Source organism: Sapajus apella, unplaced genomic scaffold, assembly GCF_009761245.1.
Source record: "Sapajus apella isolate SASKATOON/1434 unplaced genomic scaffold, GSC_monkey_1.0 scaffold77, whole genome shotgun sequence".
NCBI lineage: Eukaryota > Metazoa > Chordata > Mammalia > Primates > Cebidae > Sapajus > Sapajus apella.
Window position 1 is genome coordinate 967,019 of NW_022437017.1, and position 22,886 is coordinate 989,904.

Consider the following 22,886-nt stretch of genomic DNA (forward strand, 5'->3'; position numbering starts at 1 on the left):
GAGGGGATTTGCCGGTGCACGGCGGGGGGGGGAGGGGGGGGTGCCCAGACCGCGCCCTTTCCCCCAAACCCGGGAAAAAAAAGAAAAAACCCATCTCAAAAAAAAAAAAAAAAAAAAAAAGAAAAACTTCCTGCTTCAATGGATATCAAGGAAGTGAAAAGAGAACATGCAGAATGAAACAGAATGTTTACAAATGATATCTATAAGGCACTTGTAAATAACTGAAAATTTGGTATTAAGATAAATGTATTTTAAATTTGGGTAAAGATGTGAACAGACATCTCTTTACAGAAGGTATACAAATGGCCAATAAGCACATGGAAAGATATTCCACACTGTTCGCCATCAGGGAAAAGCAAATGGAAGCCACACTAAGCTGACACTTCCTACCTGCTGGGATGGCAGCAAGGGCTGCTGAAGATGTAGAGAAACAGCAAACCTCGTACACAGCTGGGGGGACTGTGAACTGGCACAGCCACCCAGGAAACCAGTCTGGGGGTCCTTCCAAAGGTTAAACAGAGAATTAACAGTGCTCCAGCAACTCTATGTCTAGGCATATATTCAAGAGAAATTAGAACATGTGCACACAAAAGCCTGTAAGTGAATGTTCTCTGTAGTATTATTTGTAATAGTCTGAAAGCTGAAACAACCCAAGTGGCCAACAAGAATGGACAGAAAACCAAAATGTGACATATCTGTACGAGGCAGGATTATTCCACCATCAAAGAATGAAGCACCGCCACCTGCTGCATCACGGGTATGTTACATTGTGAGAAAAAAGTCTGACACCAAAGAACCCCACACTCTAGGACTCCACTGATGGGAAATGCCCAGAACAAGTAAAACCATAGGGCCAGAAAGAGCATCAGCGGTTGCCTGGGGCTAGGGAGAATCCATGAATTAACAGGAAATGACAAATCGGGACAGGGCTTTTTTTGGGGGGGATGAAAATGTTCTAAAATTGACTGTAGTGACAGATGCACAACTTTTGGATACACTAAAGATGACCGTATCATGCACCTTAAAAGGGTGAACTGTATGGTATGTAAATTACACCTAGAAAAAAATGTACATAGAATATCCACATATGAACTGATCTTAAATTTAAAAGGCACTCACTGCCTCACAGGTGCATGGCTGAGCCAGATGCAGTGGCTCATGCCTATATTCCCAGCTACTCTGGAGGCTGAGGCAGGCAGACTGCTTGAGCTCGGGAGTTTCAGACCAGCCTAGGCAACACAGTGAGACCCTGTCTTTACAAAAAAATTTAAATGAGCCAGGCATGGTGGTGCATGCCTGCAGTCCCAGCTACTCAGGAGGCTGAGGTGTCAGGATCACTTGAGGCCCCCAGGAACTGGAGGCCAGCCTGGGTAACACAGCAAGACTTTGTCTCTATTAAAAAAAAAAATGCAGGGCTGGTGACACTCATATGGCAGCTAAACAGCTCTGCTGCCACACAGGTCTTCGTGGCCCACACTCCCTCCTCAGGGTTTCTCTTCTCACCTGGGCGCCTGATGTGTTTCAACAGCGCCCTCTGGTGCACAGCTTGGCAGGCAAGCTCATGAGTCTGGGCTGCTCTGAGGTCGGAGGAGGGGGCCAGGTCTGCTTGGCCACATGGGCTGGGCCACGTGGCTCATTCCTGGGTGTGGCATTTTGTGCTGCATGGCCAAAAGCTGCCACCTGCCTTCTCGGAATTTTTGTTTCAGGGACATTTTAATGATACTTCAGGGATGGATTCTGAATCATCATCTCTGTAACAGAACTCACAGCCTCTGGGCTGGGAAGGGGTCTGATTTGTCACTGTAACCCCAGTGAGGATGTCAGTGCCAGGCACCTGTCACAGCGTGCCCTGGGGCTGGGAAGAGTGGGGGGGAGGCCCCAGGAGCACCACACAACTGACTCAGACATCTGCAGCTGCTGTAGCAGGGCCAGGTGCCATCTGCTGAGAACAAGCCTCACGCCAGCTCCACAAGCAGCTGCCAGCCCCGGGCAGCGCCTGGGGTTCAGAGGCCCTCGAGGGCTTGCCCCCTCCTTCCTCTCCATGACCGAGTCTCCCCAGCTCGTGCAGGGGGACTTGCCCAGACTGAGGCTACCCTGCAGGACACCTTAATCGTCCACGATTCACCCTTGTGCCTCCTTCTCGCAGGTACTGGGAATCCACAGAGATCAGCGACGTCACTTGTACCCTCGGGAAGAGGTAAACCCTCGACCTCAAAGACCAACCACACCTAGCAACAGGTCAAGCTGCGCAGGGACCGTGGGCCCTTCCTGCATTCTGAGGCAGAGCTGGGAGGACCTGACCATCCCGTCCACGTCGGAAAGCTCTGGGCTGTTCACAGAGCCTGACCAGGAGTGGCCCTAGGGAAGCGTTTTGGACCCAGGCCCAAGTCCTGGCCGTGGGCCCCCTGTCTCTCCAGCCCTGCCTGGCGCCGGCCTGCGGGGGCTGCCGGGCCTCTCCGGCATGTACCTTGAGCCACTGCTTCTCCGTCAGTGAGTCGCTGTAGTCCACCTCCTTGCGGTGGCGGGAGCCACGGCCGAACATCTTCTCCTCCTCCTCCTCACAGGTCAGCCGCTCCACCTCTGCATCGTCCTTGATGATCCATGAGGGGAGCTCGTCCTCCTCCATGAGGCGCGGCTTCCGCTTGGGGTTGCGGGCCTCCTCACGTCTGCGGTCCAGGTCCATGCGCTGGTGGGCAGGCAGGCAGGCAGAGGGAGAGGCATCAGCATGTGGGCGCCAGGGGCACGCTCGAGCCAGGATGCTAGGGACTCAGGAGGGGCTTTCTCTGTCTGTGGGGACCCATGCTGCTGTGGGAGTTAAATGTCAGCTCTTGATTTTTTTGGTGGCTGACCTCACCTGGCTACATCAGACCCTAACTAGGGGCTTTGCCTTGAAAGGCAGCGGAGACTCGAAAGGATGGAAGGCTGCATAAGATGAACCCGAGACCCAGCAGAGGGGCGGCAGCTGCACGGCATGGCGGCGCTGGAGGCATAAGGCCTGTGGGCCTAGAGGTCCTGCTCTAGTGGCTTCCTGTTTCCCACCCAGGGGCAAGGGGGCTCTTCAACTGAAGCCGTGGTCAGTCCTTGGCCTTGGACAGGCAAACTCCCTCTGAAAGGGAGTGCATGAAGCCCTAAAGAGCCGGTTAGAAAGCATAGCTGGCCGGGCAGGACTAGGGCGACACCCAGAATGGCTGGGTATACATCTCGCCATCCAAGGCTGGGGTGGAAGACGGGTCACCCAGTCTGGAGACATGAGTGGGCTACACTGTGAGCAGAGCTATCCCTGGCTCCCTGACCTGCTGGGGACACCACCATGGGCACGGGCACTAAGGCCTCTGCTTTGCTCCTGGCAGCAGCAGAGCGGGATGCCTGAACTACACTGTGCAGCCTGCAGTGCTTACCATGAACAGGTCAAACTCCTCCTCGTGCCGGGCGATCATCTGGTTGACAGTCTCATCATCGGGCACCTCATCTTCCTCCTACAAGATTACAAACTGTCAGTGCTGCTGCGGAGGGGCCGGGGTGGGCGGCGGCCGAGCTCAGCAGTGAGCGGCGGCGTCCGTGGGAATGAGCTGGTGGTCCCGGCGTGGCTGCGGTGGATGGGGACCCACACGGCAGCGAGAGGCATACACACACACACGCACACGCACGCTCCGTGGGACCAGGGCCCTTGCTGGCCGTCTCAGTCGAGAAGCCGAGGATTGAATGGGCATGGAGACTGAACTACCCCTCTCACCTTTAGAGGTGGCTCCTCCAAGTCGGGGTTGACGCCCGCTGGCGGAGGGGCAGTGTGGGCGAAGCTGGCACTGCCGCTGCCCGTGCTGCAGTGTCTACTCTGTGGATAAATAGAGGACTTCAGTCTCCAGGGCTGTCAATCCGGCATCTTTCACCAGCAGTTTAGAAAAAAAACCACTTCAAAGAAAAAGCAAGTACTCATCCTCTTTCCGTTCAGCCCACACTCCCTTTACTCCAAAGGGATGCAAAAAAAATAAGAGTGCAAAAAAGGTAAAAAAAAAAAAAAAAAAAAAAAAAAAATGAAAGCCGCTCATGCGTCCACCACTCACGCTGGGGGGGGTCGGGGCTGGCGCTGGGCTCACCTCATCCTGCTCCTCGTGCTCCAGGATGGCCTGCAGGAAGGCGCGCCGCTCGTGGCTGGAGGACTTCTGGTCGAACATGCCAGCCTGGATCACCTTCTGGTCCACATTGAGCTTGTACTTGGCCGCGGCCAGGATCTTTTCCTCCACACTGTTGACTGTGCAGAGGCGGAGTACGCGTACCTCGTTTTGCTGCCCGATGCGGTGGGCTCGGTCCTGCGCTTGCAGGTCCTGGAGGAAGAGGTGCCAGTCAGTCCCAAAAGAGCTCAGAAGGGAGAAGGCGGCCTCCGACACGAGCTGGAGAGGTGTGGTGTGAATGCCACCCTTGGCCTAGCAATTCTGTCCAGCCTGACCTGCAGCCACACGAGCTGGGAGCCTGGGTCGCCATGTGTCCCTGGGGGGAAGGGGGCTCGCATCACGTTCCTCCAGAAGTGCCACCTTCTACCTTACTGGGACCTGACAGATACTCAGGAAATCACCAACCCCCAGGGGGTTATATTCTCAAGCAGCTCCTGTGGCAGCTGCATAGCTCCCCAGCATGGCCTTGCACAGCTGAGCACCGTTTACAGGATGGGGTCGAAGCCCAGCTGCGCTCTGATGGTGCCTGTTTTGGCTGTGGGCCCTGCCATTCTCTCACTGTGCACACAAAACCGGAACAAGGTCTCACCTTTGTGAGCCTCAAAACTCCCTCTACTGACATTGGGCCCACCCCGTGGCTACTGTGTGGCCTGTATGAGTGAATAAACACCTGGAGCATGGCCCAGTGACTAGTGCAGTCAGGTCCCAACAACGTGGGTGCCGTGGCTGAGCTGTTAGTTTTCTCGGATTTTTTGTGGGGACAGCTGAAGTGCAGTGGCATGATCTCAGCTCATTGCAACCTCTGTCTCTTGAAGTTCAAGCAATTCTCCTGCCTCAGCTTCCTGACTAGCTGGGACTATAGGCGCACACCACCATGCCTGGCTAATTTTTCTATTTTTAGTAGAGACGAGGTTTCGCGGTGTGCTCAGCCTCCCATAATGCTGAGATTATAGATGTGAGCCATTGCACCCGGCCTGGGCTGTTAGTCTTATCATCACCCCAGCACAGAGCAAGGAAGCTCCCATGAAATCCTGTCTCTGTGCCCAGGAGCCGCAGGGACAGGTTACGCACCAGTGATACTCCTAAACTCAAGACTGGCACCCATGTTGTGGCAGAGGCCACAGCTGGTGGGGTCCAGGAGTGCCTTGTGTCTGCCGCTCAGGCCTCCTGTCCTGTCAGCACGCTTCCCGGCAGGGCCAGCCTTCCCCAATGTGCCCCTGGCCCTGGGGAGCTGCCTCCGCCCACTGCTGGCCTGCCAACAGGGAGACACAACCCACCACCTCTCAGGAAACTGACCCGTCACCAGGGTCTGGGCAGAAACTACACCCCAGCCTGATCACAGGAGGGGGCACCAGTGACCACCAGGGCATTCACCCATCAGACGAGTGACAATTTAGCCACAGAGAATGCTGGCACCCCCAAGCTGCGGGGAAGGGCAGGAAATGTTTACACCCCAGTGGTGGGAGTGAAACTGCTTTGGTAGGAGCAACCAGCACATGAAAGGGACAATGCTGGGGGTGGAGCGACCCCATGTCTGAAGGCTCTGAGCAGACCTTAGGGTATTGGCACAAGATGTCCTGGGGCAGCCATCTGCTGGGACGCTTGGTGGCCGATTAGATGACCAGGCAGCTTGCGATGTGCACCTGGCAGTTGACACCCACTGCTCAGTGGAAGAAGCACCTGCCAGGCCACGCTGCCTCTGTTAATCTCAGTACACACGTTCACGAAGGCAGAGGGCTGGCAGAGACTCGGGAGAGAGCAGGGTTGGAGAGGAAGGGAAAAGGGACTCCTGACCGGGTGTCACTAGTGTTTGCATATTAAAAATAACAAGAATGTATTTCCCGGGCGCAGTGGCTCAAGCCTGTAATCCCAGCACTTTGGAAGGCCGAGGCCATCCTGGTCAACATGGTGAAACTCCGTCTCTACTAAAAATACAAAACATTAGCTGGGCATGGTGGCGCGTGCCTGTAATCCCAGCTACTCAGGAGGCTCAGGCAGAAGAATTGCCTGAACCCAGGAGGCGGAGGTCGTGGTGAGCCGAGATCGCGCCATCGTACTCCAGCCTGGGTAACAAGATCGAAACTCCGTCTCAAAAAAAAAAAAAGAATGTATTAGCCTTATAATGAAACACAGAGAAAAGTTTTGTGCATTTTGAAATTCCTGTAGCTACGTAACAGCATGACCTGGTATCCACCGACACCAAGGTCCATGGGAAGTACGTAGTTATGGAACAAGAGGAGGAAGTGAACAAGGGGCATGGAGTTCACCCCCAATTCTGTCTGAACAAGTGCCAGCGTGTCCATGCACACAGCATGCCCGTGGAGGCGGCCCACAGTGATGGCACGGGATTGATTAGGGTACCTTCCACCTTCTTCTCATTGGGGCCATTCCAAGATTTAAGAAAAACCAAAATGATAGGTGGCTTCTACACTGCTTTCCCAATCAGAGGGAAAGGCTGTTTGTATTTTGGGAAACAGGACCCCTTCTCTGCTGTACAGATGACCTATGGAGATTTGGGTGTGGCTCTTCCCAGCTACTGGAGGCTAGAACAAGTGAGGGTCGGTGTTAAGGTTTCGCAGGCACCCCTTCTTTCTCCCCAACCTGTGCTCAGCTCGCTTTTACCTGGTGAGGATTCCAGTCGCTGTCGAAAATGATCACAGTGTCAGCCGACTGGAGATTCAGGCCGAGCCCCCCAGCTCGGGTGCTGAGCAGGAAGATGAAGTACTCGGAGCCAGGCTCGTTGAAGGTTTTCAGCAGCATGCCTCGGTCCTCTGCCTTCGTGGTTCCTGACAGGCACAGAGAAGAACAGGGTCAGTGGGGTGACCTCAGGGGTGGGGAGGGGGTGCCAGGGAAAACCTGCTTCTGATGCCGAAACAGAATCGGTGCCTGCCAGCGTCCCTAGATCCCTGGCTCTGCACTCTCCACACAGGCCTGTGGGCCACTGGTGAGTACCCAGATGTCCAGTTTTACCACCCAACGCCTCTCCACCCACCTCAGAGATTAAAACAGGCCTTGGTGGGAGAACCAGAGGGGACGGGCCTGGAGTGCAGAGCCTGGCACCTGACTCACAGCCATGCCACAGGGTCAGCACGGCCGCCGCCACCACAGCCCTGGACTCTCCCCTATTCTGCCCTGTGCCATTCCATGGGGACCAGAGACACAGTGGCCAATGCTGGCAACACCGCCGCCCAAAACACAAAGGACCTGGGTGTGGGCGGACAGTGACTGCAGGTGCACCTGCCCTCAGCCCTGTCTCAAAAGGTTTTGTGATTCACAAAGAAAATCCTCTACAGGTAAGAGCATGGGGCTCATGTCGCTTCTGGCGGGATCAGTGTCCCCATGCCCCAGAAAACCCAAGTCAAGGAGCCAGCACAGGGCTCCCGGGTGACATGCCCTCAGCGTTGTGGGCATTAAGGCATCGTCAACACTCCCTGGGCTGCTGGGAGTTCGGATGGAGGTGCCCTTGGAACACTGAAGTCATTTTGGTGATGAAATAAAAACTGGCCACTTCCTGACACCGGCCTACACGTGCCCAGGGACAGTGTGGAAGCCCACAGGAGCCTGGCCATCAGCCTGCAGTCTGCCCTCTCTCAGGCTCCAGATGTGCTTCTAGCACCCCAGGGTGGAGGAGGAGCAGGAGAGGGGCCACCCAGCTCCCAGACGCCAGCCCACCGGTGGGAGATGCAGTTTCAGGAGACTCCTTGAGCTCCTGCCCCTCCGCCACTCTCAATGGATTATCTGTCTCTGTGGCCATGACCACATCACAGGCAGAGGGCACAGCTGTGGTTGAACTGATCCAAGTCCTTGTCCTTATGGAGTAGCCATAGGGCATTGGGATGGATGGGACTCAGGCTGTCTCCTGCGGGAGTCAGGGACACGACACAGACAGGGGCTGACCCTCTGGAAGCTCTGGCCCGCCCAAGGATGGGAGAAGCCCCTGGAGAGACTGAAGAGCAAAAGGTAGGGGTGGCCCTGAAGGGTTTTGGTTTTCAGCCTCAAAGCAGTGGGAAGCCCCCAAGAAAGAAGGCAAGCTGGGGAGACACCTGCAACAGACTTGTGTCTGTAGAGTGGGCCTGGACAGAACCCCAGGGGGAGCTGCGGGCTAGAGGGCCACACAGGACACACTTCGGGTGGTGCCCGGGTAGGTCAGCCCAGGAAGCACAGGTCTAAGTGATCAGTGGGAAGGGGGTTCAGAGGTCTGCAGTGTCCTACCGAGAGACAGACCTTGCTCGGGAGCTTCAACAAAGGCTCTGGGAGGTCGTGTAGGGAGCAACAGACCGGCTGGGCCATGTCTGTCCCAGCAGCTCATGCTCATGTTTCTAGTAAGCCCCGTTCTAGTATCTCCCGCAGAAAACTCACTCCAGGGCCTCCCTGACCCACTGGGACTGACAGACCACATGTCCCTCGCTCTATCGGTGCCTCACAGCCTCTTCCTCCCTGACCTCCCGCGTGCTGGGGCAGGAGGGCACAGAAACACACACGGTGACCTTCCCACCAGGGACCACAGGGCAGGGGGTTGGGCCGAGAGCCTCTCTATGGCAGCTGCTGCTCCTGCCCAGCAGTGCTTACTTCCCTCCCTCCATGATCGCCAGAGTCTGATTCCCACTCCAGGCCTGACCTAAGGCAAGGTGGCAGCTACTGGGCTGCTACAAATGGCCCAGGGATGGGCATGTGGCTCACAGCAGCTAAATGAGCGCCAGCCTGGGACCTGCCTTTGCTAGGGACACTGAGCAGATGGAAGGGAAGTCAAGATGGAAGAAGGCAGAGCCAAGAGCTGGAGAAAAGTCTCTCCAACATCGCCTATGCACCTGGATCCATCTGTACCCGAAGCATGTTTAACCCTTGGGGTTAGAGCTGTGTGAGCCTATCGGTGCTTTTTTCCCTATGTCAACATGGTATGGAATTCTGTCACTTCCAGCTGAAACAGTGTAGGGCACCCCTTCCCCAGTGTGCCCAGCATTGCAGTCTGTCAACCCGGGAGTCAAGACATCCGGCATCTGATCCAGCCCCGATGCCTCCAGGGCCCCTTCCAGTGCCGAGTGCCCGAGATGCTCAGCCAAAGGCTGAGCCCACTCTGGCCACAAGACCCAGAGCGCCTGGGCCTCACCCTGCCTCACAGGAGGGCATGCCAGCGAGAAGCTTCCATGGCAGCCGCAATGACAAAACCCTACAACTAACATCTCACTCGCTCATACTCACCATCAAGCCTGAGGTATTTAAAGCCGCGATACGCAAAGTAATCTTCCATGATGGTCATGAGGGAGGTCATCTGGCAGAACAGCAGCACTTTGTGGTTGGTTGCTCGGAGTTTGGGAAGAATTCTATCGAGAAGCTCAAATTTACCCGAGGCTCGGTACAGGTCCAGCCTGGAGTGTGGAGGGAGGCGGGAGAGAAGGCGCAGGATGTTAAACCCGGCACCCTGCAGGCGGGCAAGGCAGGAAGTGCATCACCCTCCTCCAGGCCAGGCGCCAGGTTCAAGGACACAGAGGAGTCTTCCTAAGCAGATGCCACCCAAAGCTTCAGCAAAGCCGTTTCCCCTAACTGAAATAAGCCCAGCCACCCTCACTGGAAGGCACATCACCAGGGTGGCACATATATTTCTCATCTAACCCAGACACTCATGAGGATGAAAGGAGGCGCTATCACTCACAGCAACATGGGGGTGGGAACAGGGCTGCTCCGGGAAGCCAGATCTTATCCTTGCACCCAATAAAAAAGCCCCAGGAGCAAATGCCACACTGGAGGCACCCATGCCCTGCCAGCCCTGGGAGGAAGGGCCACCTCGGCTCCTCACACTCCCTCCAGCCAACAGCCCCTGGTTTATAGACGTAGAAACTGAGGCTGGCAGAGGAACAACATGAAATGGCTGACCACATGCCCAAGCCAGGCCTCCAGCCTCCAACCCAGGTGTACAGGACCCCGCTACACAACTCAGTATCAAAAAGAATTTGTTGGCTAGGCGGTGGTGACTCATGTCTGTAATCCCAGCACATTAGGAGGCTGACGCAGGCAGGCAGATCACAGGGTCAGGAGATCGACACCATCCTGGCCAACATGGTGAAACCTCGTCTCTACTAAATATACAAAAATCAGCTGGGCGTAGTGGTGCCTGCTTATAGTCCCAGCTACTCAGGAGGCTGAGGCAGGAGAATCACTTGAACCAGGGTACTGGAGGTTGCAGTCAGCTGAGATCGCGCCACTGCAACCTCAGTTTGTCCAGCCTGGCAACAGAGCAAGACTTCGTCTCAAACAAAAAAAATGTGTTATGTTTTCATTAAGTGCCTCTCTTCTTGCAAATGGCTTAATACCCCAGGAGAATTTAATGGAGGCTTCAGCGTAAGTTTTTTTTTTGTTTTTTTTTTTTTGAGACGGAGTTTCACTCGTTACCCAGGCTGGAGTGCAATGGCGCGATCTTGGCTCACCGCAACCTCCGCCTCCTGGGTTCAGGCAATTCTCCTGCCTCAACCTCCTGAGTAGCTGGGATTACAGGCACGCACCACCATGCCCAGCTAATGTTTTGTATTTTTAGTAGAGACAGGGTTTCACCATGTTGACCACGATGGTCTCGATCTCTTGAACTCATGATCCACCCGCCTCGGCCTCCCAAAGTGCTGGGATTACAGGCTTAAGCCACTGCGCCCGGCGTAATAAAGATTTTAGCAAGGTTCTTTGTAATGGTGAAACTCCAGAAACAGCATCCACATCCATCAGGGGCTTAAAGGAGTCTGGGCTGCACCTTACAAAGCGTGCTATATAAAACACCCACACAGTGTAAAGAGTGCCTCTATACCAGTGAACAGGGTTTGGGCTCACAGAGGTTAGGAAAGCTGTCTAGAGTGAGAACTTGGAGGTGGGAGCTATAAGCCAGGTCTGCCTCAGAAATCCTGTCTCTTGGGGTAATAGTGGTCAACTCTCCGAGCACTAGAGATTTGTGTTCTAGCTGGGCGCGGTAGCTCACACCTGTAATCCCAGCACTTTGGGGGCCGAGGCTAGTGGATCACTTGAGGTCAGGAGTTCGAGACAAGCCTGGCCAACACGGTGAAACTCCGTTCTCTACTAAAAATACAAAAAAATTAGCTGGGTATGATGGCGGGAGCCTGTAATCCCAACTGCTCGGGAGGCTGAGGCAGGAGAACTGCTTGAACCCCGGAGGTGGAGGTTGTGGTGAGCCAAGATCACAACATTGCACTCCAGCCTGAGCAACAAGAATGGAACTCCATCTCAAAAAAAAAAAAAAAAAAAAACGTTTGTATTCTTTGTTTTCGATTCTTCCATATTTTTTAAATTTTCTGCTTTTGAAGTTGGACAAACATAACAGCAACAATAAAGCCAACAAAACAACAGAAAACCTCTGTGTGGACCACCTGCCCACCCCACCCAGTTGGGAAGCTTCTCACCCTTGGACGATGCCACCAGTGAACCCCAAGTGTTCAGAAAAGGATTCCTGCAAGGGAAGGAGAGAGGGGTCAGTGCCAGGCAGGAACGAGTCACCGGGCCCCACTGCGGTCCACACACACCTCTGGTGCTCAGAAGACAGAGCCCCCGCACCGTGTGCTCAGCATTCACCCGCTGGGGCTCTGAGGCCAGACTTGGATGCCAAAACCATCTTTCTCAGTCCACTGACAACATTTCCCTCATGCCCCTCCAGCGAAGGAAAGGACATCGCAGTACAACACTCCTTACACTGTGAACGCACGAGGACGGCATGGGGCCACAGCCACGCTCAGGGTGCTCAAACCACCCCGAGGGCTCTCCTGGTGGGCATCAGAGGGTCTCCAACGACCCCAACACTTTACACCAAGAAACACGAACACATACATGCTTCTAAGAACCCAGATTCTCAAAGGCACCATGACCCAAGAGTTCACTGAAGAGGATGGTGACTCTTGATGCCCCGCAATGTGAGAAAAGCCAGTGTGCCAAAAAGATGCAGCAGGACCCCACTGGGGTGGCGGGGACACGTCCCCGGAGAAGTCTCCAAATGCTCCTGTTCTCTAATGCAAGGCTCTTCCAGGGCCTTGCATTCCTATTGCACCTTGTACCCTAACTGCTGGGATTCTTTCCGTAAGTACTGGCGAAGTGAAGACCAAACAACAAACAGATGTACAGGCATTACCTAATGAAAAGGTTCAAGTCTACTGTAAAGAGCTCTCCGGGAGGAGCAAGCCAGCTCTGTGCAGGAGCCCCGCAGAAACAGGCCCTGAGGTCCTGGCCACAGTGGGCTCACCTCGATGTGCTGGAACATGTAGGGGTGGTTGCAGATCTTCCGCAGCTGCATGATGGTATTCATCAGGGTCTTGGTGCCACCTTTGCCCTGGGAGGCAGACAAGAGGGTCCCAAATGGGGTCTTGCCCTCCTGGGGCGGGGCAGGGTGGGATGGGTTTGGTGCATGGGTAGGTGCTGGGAGAAGGGCCGTGAGGATCAGTGGCTTTTGATACAGCAATTAAGAGTGAGGAAATGGCTGGCTGCAGGCCTGGAGGCCCCTAACAAGCCCAGGGAAACACAGGACTGCCTGGCACAACAGAGGGCAGACAGACAGGACAGAAACGAGACTGGCAAAATGCTGAGGTAGAGTACCCGATGCTGTGTGATGCCAGCTTTTTCCTGGGCATTGTGGGGGTCCCTAGAGGGTCTCAGCTAGGTGAGCCATGACTCAGGAGGCTCCCTGGGCTCCAGGGTGAAGAAGGAGGCGGGGGTAGGGGGGTGCATGATTTGGGCTGGGAACGGAATAGGGAACACACTACTGCTCAGCTCAGGGTAGGAGGGGCACAGACACGTCTTAGCCAAAGTCAATGCCAGGTCGAAGTCAAGGCCTTGGGGACAGAATCAAAGGGTCTGGTGTATTCCCTTGGAGGACAATTTCACTTGTGGTGAGGAGAGGCTGGCAGGTGGGGCCTGGGATTCTCAGACAGCCCCTGAAGGCGATAGCTCGCTCCTGCCCTTCACTTAATAACAGAGAGAAGGGGTTCAGAGCCTCGGCTGCAAAGGCTGCTCTTCCTAGCTGGGAAGTGGGGCATTCTATAATGCTCTAACTCTGCTGGGGTTAGTGTGGGGCCCAGGTTACCAACTGCAGAAGGAGCCAGTTTCATAAGCAAAGGGAAAGCCACTGGCAGCTGAGTCAGTGTGTCCGAACCCAGACCACCAGCCATCATAATCAGGGCTGACCAGACACCCTGGGGATCACGACCAGGTCAGGCCTCAACGAGAACGAGGAGGCGAATGGCTCCGCTGGTCAGAGTGCGCTCTGCCCTGCCTGCTAAGCTGCCCACCTGGACACCCAGAGGGGAATGCAGCTGGGGGACTCCAGGGCCCACCTTCTTGTCCTTCTCGGAGCCGTCGGTCAGCAGCACGCCCTTGGCCTGCATGTGGCGGTAGAGCACTCGCTGCAGCGCAGACATGTCGCACTTGATGACATACTCCACCTGCAGGGGACATGCGATGCTCACGAGGACCCAAGCTGGCCTGAGGCCTGACCCCTACCCAGATCCAGGCCTGACCCCCACCCAGACCCAGCCCTGATCCCTTGGCCTTGTTATATGAGCTCTGACCAGGGCATATAGGGGTGAGAGTGAGAGGCCCCCAAGGTGGGGAGAAGAGGTAAGACCTGGGCAACAAGAGGAAGCACAAGACAGAGACACCAGGGGGATCCTGGGCCAGAAAGGGCCCCTTGGCCATTTTCCGGGGCCTCTCCACGGCTGTCCAGGAAAGAAAGGGCAAGAGGGGCAACTGCGGCCGGGGACCCTGAGTCCATGGGTCTTGTTGTGAGGACTGAGCCCCAGGTTGTGGCTGCAGCAGGCCTTGAGAACCCAGAGCCATGACAGGGAGCTGGGGGCCACCCCAAGCCCACGGCACCTCCTGATGTGGCCAGGAAAGCACATGCAGGCACCTGGCCCCCAACAGGAAGTGGGACTGTGTGCTCTCACCTATCATGAGCTATGTGAGCCTATGAGCGCTTTTTCACCCCTACAGCAGAAGAGCAGCATAGGGCTTTACAGACCCAGTGGCGCCATCACCACCCCCAAGCTGGATTGACCAGGGCAGGCCCAGAACTGTGGGAAGAGGGCCTGAGCACACCCAGTCCTGGGGAAAGCCCCCATGTGAGGCTGCTTCCCTGGTGGCTCCCCTCAAAACTCTGTTACCTTTTCGGGCAACTGGGCTTCGACTTCCTTCTTGAGCCGTCGGAGCAGGAAGGGCCGCAGCACTTTGTGGAGACGCCGGATGATGAGAATGGTTTCCTCCTCATTCAGGTCCACCTGGAGCCCCCCAAGAGAGGAGAAACACACGTTACCTCCAAAGGAGGGCGACAGAAGTCTCACTAGAAGGTGTGGATGCGGGGACAGAATAGACAGGGTCCCGTGGGTGGCCCTGCCCTCAGCACGTGGCTCTTCAGACTGCCTTATGCTTTCTGGGGGAACAGCAGGGCATCCTCTTCTTTAGGAAACTGTGAGGATCTGATTCCCTCCACAGAATTCCTGGGACATGGAACCACAGTACCCAGGGCACCCTGCTCCGTGTGCCTCACCAGAAAGACCCCCGGCAGCAGGTGTGCTGCCTCTCCACGAGTAACACACACTGGAGTGTCCGCAAAACCCACCCCATGCCCAGCTAACGCTAGGAGCACAGCAGGGGCCAGGCTGACCACGTGGGGCTTACAGAAGTGATTCACAGGGAGGGCTCTGCCATTGGGATCCTGCAGGGACTCTCATTCAGCCTGGGTGGAACCAGGTGAAAGAAACCCTGACTTCCCATGACGCCTACTCCTCTACGAAGAATTTAAGTGGTTTTTAATTAAAAGAGTTAAAAGAAAGTGAGGCGATGCCTGAATTTTTCTTCTGATATGGCTTCCCAGGTAATCTCTTGGCAGAGCCTTTGCTCAGCTCAGAAAGTGACAAAACTGCAGCATCAGATCCTGGCCTTTAGTGTGGGGTTCCAGGGATCTAAAAATTGTGGACTCCTTTATCATGAGGATTTGGGGAAAGCCTTGGTTTCTCCGTCACAAAGGTCTCTGCTTTGACCAGCAGCCAAGAGAGCAGGGAACTCATGGATGAGGCCAATGAGGCCCTAGCTGTCCTGGACCTGTCTTAAGTGGGAAGAAAGGGGTGGGCCCAGCCATCCCAGGCAGGACATTTGGAGGTAATCTCTGTAGTTCTGCCCACACTTCAGCGTCTGGCTACTTAAAGCCCTCAGCAGGAAACACAGCCCATCCCCCGCATTTCAATCTCCAACAGAAAGGGGGGCTCTAGGCTCAGGGATCAGTGCTGGTGTGGGACAGCTCATCAATGATGAAGCTGCCGGGGGTCTCAGTCTGGCTGATGGTGCCACCCAGACACTGAGACAGACCAGCCACAGCACTCTATGAATAAACAACCTAAGATCCTGACCATGTGGCCCCGTTAACTGCCATCTTCCAACCTTCCCACTGCCCAGAGGGCGAGTTCTGAGGGCACCTAAAGGGGCCTACAGGATGCTGTGCCTCCAGCTGTGCTCTTCACACCCTTGCTGGACCCACAGCTGCCGCAGGGTCTTATTCCTCACTGTCCCCTCTCTGCACCTGGAACACAGGGTCAGAGACACCCCAAGCATCCCCAGGTTGTCATGACCTCTGCCCTGCTGCCCTGGGGCCCTTGTGGCTGCCCAGCCTTGGGTGCCGGGGCTCCCCTGCTCCATGCAAATGCGGACTCTTGCCAGGTACCCAGCACAGGCCCAGCCAGCTGTAGCAGGTCCTCAACGTGCTCTGATGCACTCTGACCATCACAGTCGGCTGCACCCAGAACCGTACGCAGGAGCACAGCTGGGCACACCCACCTTTTCCCCGGTCATGGCAAACGGTGCATTGAACCACTGCTCGAAGGTGCTGCAGCTCTTGAAGATGGTGGGCAGCAGGAAGTTGAGCAGCGCCCAGAGCTCGGGGAGCTTGTTCTGCAGCGGCGTGCCCGTCAGCAGCAGGCGGCGGGGCGCCACGTAGTGCGTGTTGAGCACCTGTGTCAGCTTGCAGTGATGGTTCTTCATGCGGTGACCTTCGTCCACGATCATGTACTTCCAACGGATCTGCGGGCCCCAGAGCGGGCAATCAGGGGACAGGGCAGCAGCTAGTCCGGCACAGGGGGAGACTCACCTACCCTGTGCCCAGGAGCCAAGAAGGCTCCAGGTGGAAGAGTACAGCCGGGTGGAGAGCACAGGCCTAGCGCCCCTCGGGGCCGACTCGCTGAGTTCGAGCCACACAACGCAGCCTCTAGCAAGCCTGGGTAGAGACAGGGCCATGACCCCTGACTATGTCAGGGGAACAAAGTGAGGTGCAAAAAGTCCTCCGCTTCCCTCCAAAATCATGTATATTAATCTACAGCACAGAAAAACGTGCAGTACATTCCGGCATAAGATACATCTTGCTAACTGGGGTTTGTCCTGCTGGTGTGGAGGGTCTCAGGGAGACTGGGTTGGTGACAGGTACATTTCCAATGAGAAGGCTGTGATTCAGAATGTGCAATCCATGGGGTAGGGGCCCTGCCATGACATACAGGGCCATGTGGGTCAGGAGGGTGTGCAGTGGCCACACTCAAGGAGCACTCCCACTGCAGGGCGATGATGTCAACTGAGCCACGGGCAGGAGGCACGGGGATTCCAGAGCCTGGTTCTTGGGCCTGTGAAGGGCCTGGCTTTGTATAGTCAGCAGGGGTGAGCTTCAGAGGAGTACCTGTAGCACAGGCCTGAGGGAAGAGCCTGCACACGGGATACCCAGCACCCTGGGCCTCAGTTTCCTCTCTTGTTGGCTCAGGGATAAAGCACCCAGTCCTTGGAAGGCTGAGGCAAGAGAATTGCTTGAACCTGGGAGGGTGAGGTTGCTGCAGTGAGCTGAGATCGCTCCACTGCACTCCAGCTTGGGTGACAGCCATGAGACTCTGTCTCAAAAAAAAAAGAGAAAGCCCCAGCATTGTCACTGTAGCCAAGCACTGAGAGGCAGGGTGACCTGTAAACAGCTCCTCCATCCCTCCATCCCTGGGTCAAGAACTCTACTATTAGGCCGGGCAGAGTTGTCTGATGCTTTATGAGGCCAAGGTGAGAGGACTGCTTGAGACCAGCCTGGGCAGCATAGCAAGACCCTCATCTCCACAAAAAAATTTTTAAAAATTCGTTGGGCATGGTGGCATGCACCCGGATATAGTCCCAGCTATTCAGGAGGGTGAGGTGGCAGGATCACTTGAGGCCAGGAAATCAAGCCTGCAGTGAGCTGTGATCGCACCACTGCACTCCAGCATAGGCAACGGAGTGAGATTCGGTCTCAAAAAAAAAACTCAAAACCCAAAAAAATTCTCTACTGTTCAACACTCACTTAGCTGGACGTTTAGGGATGAGACCAGGTGCATCTTTATGGGCAACCCCTACTCAAATGAGGAGCATGAGTTTTGAAGGCAGAGGACTATGTTTTCTATCCAGGGCATATTCTCAGTCATCACTGATGGCCACGCTAGGATTCCCTTCAGTTTCATCCCAGAAGAGGCTCCCAGGCCAGTAGGACACTCCCAGAGCAGCCTGACCCAGCTGTCCAAGGCCAACAGGCAGTCATGATGCTGGGCCCTCAAGCTCTCCTCCACATGCTGAATCTCAGCCCACAGCCTGTGGTGAGAAGCCAGGGCCGCAGGGAGGGATGGCCAAGGTGATGAGAAACAGCAGGACACAAGGCCCGCCTGGCCAAGACCCCACAGGGACCCTGCAGGTGGATCAGGAGGCGATGTGGTGCTGAGGCTCTCTGGGCAGAAGCCCTGAAAGAAGGCAGAGCACCTCAGCTTGTACGCCCTGGCTTCTGTGTAGACGGCCCCAGCTTCTGGGCCTGACACAGGGCCAGCCTGGAGATAGTTAGGGACGCAAACCCTAGGTCGCCCCCACCTGGGCCCTTCCCCTACGTGGGACAGTTGTCTTCACGTGCATGCAGGTGGCACTCCGGGAAGTTATTGTAGGGGCTTTGGAGAAGACGAGCAGCGTGACACACATGTAAGCATCGTGGTCAGGCAGCAGCCTCTGAAGCACGTCATCTATGGCTTGGGGTTTCCCATGAGGACACGCTACCTTGGCGAGGATGTGCTTGTCTTTGATGATGTACTCATACGTCGTCAGCAAGACGTTGAACTTCCCGCTCCGGAGCTGGGGGACAAAGGCCCGTCTTGCGGCCGGGGATCCCTGCAAAGGAAGCAAGATACACAGCTCAGCTTTTGGGGCCGGGTGGCCAGGTGAAAGGAGGGGCAAGGCACCCCCTGCAGCTGTCCAGCAACATGGTGGGAAGGCTCATCCTCGCCAGAGGTAGTGGGGAAAGGTGCTGGAACATGCACCACAGGAAGAAGAGGGAGCAGCGCAGGCCAGCGGTGGCCGGGGCCTGGGGGAACAACGGGGCACGCACCGCCATCTGTGCACTCTTGGTGGCTGACAAGCTCCTCTCTTGCCAAGTCCCCATCTCAGTCCCCCAAGCTGGCCTCTGAGTGCTGGCCACCACGCTCACTCCTGCCTCCTCCCCAATGAGCACCCTGTCCCTGCCCAGTACCAAATCCCGGACCTATGTGACTGGAGTTCCAGGCTGTGGACCCAGCATTCTCCCCAGGTTCACCATCGAGAGGTACATGTGGACTTCCCACCAGCCACCACCTGCACCTCCGTGCACCTGCCCCCACTACGCCATGTGCCACAGCAAGAGAGTGGAAACCTCTGCAGCTGTGACCTACCTTGTAGGACACCTTCACCACGGAGGGGGCCCACTTGTCGAACTCATACGCCCAGTTGGACAGCGTTCTGATGGGACAAGGAAATGAGAGTCAAGTGCTAGTCTCTCATCAATGGCTCATTGTGCAAACCCACAGCCACTGACTGCCAGGGGCAAGGCCAACACCACCGCAGCCGTGGTGAAGGCTGGGGACAGCTCTTCAAAGAGCGTGGGGAGCAGGGGACTCAGCAGCCATGTGCTTCCGCTGCCCTTTGCCCTGCCCACTCTGCTGGAACCTGGATGAGGCAAGGGAGGCAGTGCGGTCTTCTTGCAACTATCAGATAAAGAGCCTGAGGGCTGGAGTCACCCAAGAATGACTGGAAAGAAACCTGGGGGAGGCTGTGTCCCTAATGGCATCTTGGAGCTACTGGGCCTGACCCTGCACTTCCATTGACTTAGGAACAGTGAAACCTCCCTGGAGTGACAGGGGACAGTCAGGGCACCGAGGGAGAAGCCGGAGGTATGGGGAGTATCTGTAGCGGAGGGAGAAGAGCCAGGAGCAAGGGTCAGAAGGGAACTGAGGGGACAGGTCCTGGAGACAGAGGTCCAAATAGAGGCGGGACAAGCAGCTCATGGCAGGAAGCGGCAAGTCCCAGTAAGAGGTATGACATGACCAGATGCCTGTACACTGTAAACATTCCCTAGGGCGAGGGCCCTCTTCTGGCTGCAGGAGCTGACACTCCACACCATGGACACCTGCCCACGTTGGGTGCAACGTGAAAAGACTGCATGCGTGCCCATGACACAACCTCACTGAAGTAGGGGAAGGAGCTGACCTCCATCCCCCTGGAAATGGGAGTCTGACTGCAATCTGGAGGCCTGAAGACACAAGGAACTGGCCCTAAGGCCTGCACCCTAGTGGGTCAAGATGCTTCTTGGGGGTATGGGCTCACCACTCCGAAAGTGCTGTCCACAATGCTGAGAATGGGCAGACACAGGGTGGAAGTGTGACAGGGAACCAGTGGTCCTCTCTCAGAGCCACAGACAGTAGCATGAACTCATGTTCAGCTTAACACAGAAACAGATGCCGAGGCAGATAACGCCTTTTAGACGGGTGTGCACATAGCATCAGCATGCAGGCAGCAGACACGAATCTCCTAGAGCTGACCACTAAGAGAGCCCGGGAGCAATGACACCCCTGAAGCAACAGGCCCATCCAGGACCCAGGTCTTGGTTCCCAATAAGAGGGGAAACCAGGGCTCCTTGGAGAAATGGCTGACTCCAGGGAGAGGGCGGGAAATGGACTACATGAGCATGCAGCATCTCTTGGTGCCAAAAAGCAAGAAAGTCCTTGAAATTCACCACGAGGCTGGGGGCATGTCACAGGACAGAGGAGCAAACTGAAAGAGCTCCCAGAGACCAAAGCTGGAAGGATTTGAGCCACAAAATGAAAAACCCAGCACTGGTGCATAGCCTGGAGTATAAAATAAATATCAATGGGTCCATACTCATATTAAGAAATGACTGAATAAATTCATAGAGAAAACACTATTCTTCTAGGGAGAATTCTCCCAGGCCAGATCTGAAACAACTGAAGCAATGAAATACATGTTTATGTCTGTGAGTCCACACTCCTATAATAAGGGCGGATAGAAACAGGTAACCATGTATTTGGCGACTCCGATTACTTTATCAGGCAAAACTTATCTGATGTCTGCTGCTATAGTTTGGGTATTTGTCACCTCCAAACTCCAGGCTGAAATCTGATTTGGAGGTAGGGAATTGTAGGAGGCATCTAGGTCATGGGGACAGAACCCTCGTGAACGGCCTGTACTGTACCGGGGACTGCGGGATGAGTGAGATCCCGCCGTATGAGCTCCTGTGAGAGCTACTGTTAAAAAGAGACTGGCACTCCCATCTTCCTCGCCTCTCTCCCCACGGAATCTCTCCCCACTGGTTCCCCTTTGCCTTCTACCAGGAGTGGAATCTGCCTGAAGCCCTCACCAGATGCTCAATCTTCCAGCCAGTAGAATCATGAGCCAAATAAACTTTTTTTTTTTTTTTTTTTTGACAAAGAGTTTCACTCTTGTTGCCCAAGCTGGAGTGCAATGGCACGATCTTGGCTGACTGCAACCTCTGCGCCCTTGGTTCAAGTGACTCTCCTGTCTCAGCCTCCTGAGTAGCTGCGATTATAGGCATGCACCACCACACCCGGCTAATTTTTTTTGTATTTTTAGTAGAGACAGGGTTTCACCATGTTGGTCAGGCTGGTCTTGAACTCCTGACCTTAGGTGAGCCACCTGCCTCAGCCTCCCAAAGTGCTGGAATTATAGGCGTGAGCCACTGCACCTGGCTAAAGCTCTTTTAAAATCTAGCCTCAGGTATTCCTGTATAGCAACATAAAATGTAGTAGGACAGATGCTGAAATTATTGGGGAAAATAGGAACAGAAATGGGACATTCACATAGTGCTGAAGTGCATTCCCAAGAGAGAGTTATCAATGACAAAGTGTAAATCCTCAGTTTACGGTAGGAAACCCAGCAGGTACCTGGCATGAGAGACCCAGGCCTCAACATCACATGCCTTCCCCTAAGGCACATCAAGCATGGCATGGCGTCACTCCCTGGGATCGTGTCAGACAAACCCAAACTGAAGGAAAGTCTACCAAAGGTCCGACAATAGTGTCAAGCTTGAAAAGGACGAAGAAGAAATGAGGAACTGCCACAGACATGACCGTGTGGAGTCCTGGACCAGAACAAGGCCAGCCATGCGAAAACTGACAAGATGGGTAAATAAGGCCTCTGGTTTGCTAATAGTATTACGTCCATGTTATTTTCCTGGTTTTCATAATTGTCCTGGGGTTATGAAAGAATTGGGAAGATGGGTGAATGGTGCATAGCAATTCTTTACATCAACTCTACCATGTTTTATAAGAATGAGATCATTTCAGCTGGGCATGGTGGCTCACTCCTGTAATCCCAGCACTTTGGGAGGCTGAGGTGAGTGGAACACGAGGTCAGGAGTTCGAGACCAGCCACCTAACCGACAATGGTGAAACCCCATCTCTACTAAAAATACAAAACTCAAAAATAAATAAATAAAATAAAATAAAATAAAAATACAAAACTTTGTCGGGCATGGTGCCTGTATCCCAGCTACTCAGGAGGCTGAGGAGAGTCGCTTGAACCTGGGAGGCGGAGGTTGCAGTGAGACGAGATCGCGCCATTGCCCTCCAGCCTGGGCGACAGTGCGAGACTCCATCCAAAAAAAAAAAAAAAAAGAATGAGATCATTTCGAAATGAAAAGTTTTAAAAAAATTTATTCTGTAAGTAGATGACAAAGAGAAAAAAATTTAAAGCAAAAAAATTAACAACTAAAACCCAAGGCTGCAGAACAGCACCCTGGAGAGTGCCATTCCAGTAGAGACAGTGATCTGAGACGTCTGAAGCGAAACACAGAAAACTGGGAATTGAAAAGGACGGCACCCATCAGCCTCTGGGGGAAGAGGGGCAAAGGCAGAGCTGGGAGTGAGGTGGGTGGAGCTGTAAGGAACAGCATTCAGACATAGACAAGAGACAGAGCTCAGGCAGGTGCAGCCAGAGGGAACTCTACAGCAGTTTGGGTCTAAGCAAGAGGGGAGGTAAGGCCACCTGTGGCACTGTGGCCAGGACGCCCTGTTCCTCCAGGGCAGTCTGTTTTGTGCCATGTGGGAAGCCAGGGAACAAAAGAAAGAAACGCCTCCACGGTAAACCTGGGAGCGTTCTGGGGTCCCTCGCCTTTCCTCTAGTCTTCCCTGCAGTGGCCACGAGTCAGGCCCACCCTATGGGGGTGGGACCCCTGGGACCCAGCGGTTTTACAGGCACAAGGCCATTTTCCCATGGGCTTGGGGCATGGGCACACAGCTTGCCAGCCTGCTGCGGATGGGGGTGTGCTGCTGACATACAGCAGCACTGGTCCCAGTGAGTGCCTGGTTGGAGTTAGGGGCTGTGCTCTAAGGCCAGACCAAGTGCCGTGCTGAGGTTTGGCCAATC

The 22,886-nt window shown here is 54.9% G+C and overlaps 1 protein-coding gene across 14 annotated transcripts in view; it reads right to left on the minus strand.

The window, feature by feature from the left end:
- The window catches only part of SMARCA4 (SWI/SNF related, matrix associated, actin dependent regulator of chromatin, subfamily a, member 4), a 92,807-nt gene that overhangs the window by 21,863 nt on the left and 48,058 nt on the right, over window positions 1-22,886 (minus strand). For 9 of the 14 annotated variants that reach the window (XM_032251741.1, XM_032251742.1, XM_032251745.1 and 6 more), the window contains 13 exons: window positions 18,878-18,944; window positions 18,231-18,341; window positions 15,975-16,217; window positions 14,309-14,422; window positions 13,484-13,591; window positions 12,397-12,483; window positions 11,567-11,613; window positions 9,369-9,535; window positions 6,792-6,955; window positions 4,095-4,322; window positions 3,734-3,832; window positions 3,399-3,476; window positions 2,468-2,686 (listed from right to left, as the gene is read on the minus strand). In XM_032251741.1, coding sequence (XP_032107632.1) covers window positions 2,468-2,686; window positions 3,399-3,476; window positions 3,734-3,832; window positions 4,095-4,322; window positions 6,792-6,955; window positions 9,369-9,535; window positions 11,567-11,613; window positions 12,397-12,483; window positions 13,484-13,591; window positions 14,309-14,422; window positions 15,975-16,217; window positions 18,231-18,341; window positions 18,878-18,944 — 1,732 coding nt within the window. The remainder of the gene's footprint in view (window positions 1-2,467; window positions 2,687-3,398; window positions 3,477-3,733; window positions 3,833-4,094; window positions 4,323-6,791; window positions 6,956-9,368; window positions 9,536-11,566; window positions 11,614-12,396; window positions 12,484-13,483; window positions 13,592-14,308; window positions 14,423-15,974; window positions 16,218-18,230; window positions 18,342-18,877; window positions 18,945-22,886) is intronic. The other 5 variants (XM_032251751.1, XM_032251749.1, XM_032251754.1 and 2 more) reach the window with 1 other exon arrangement.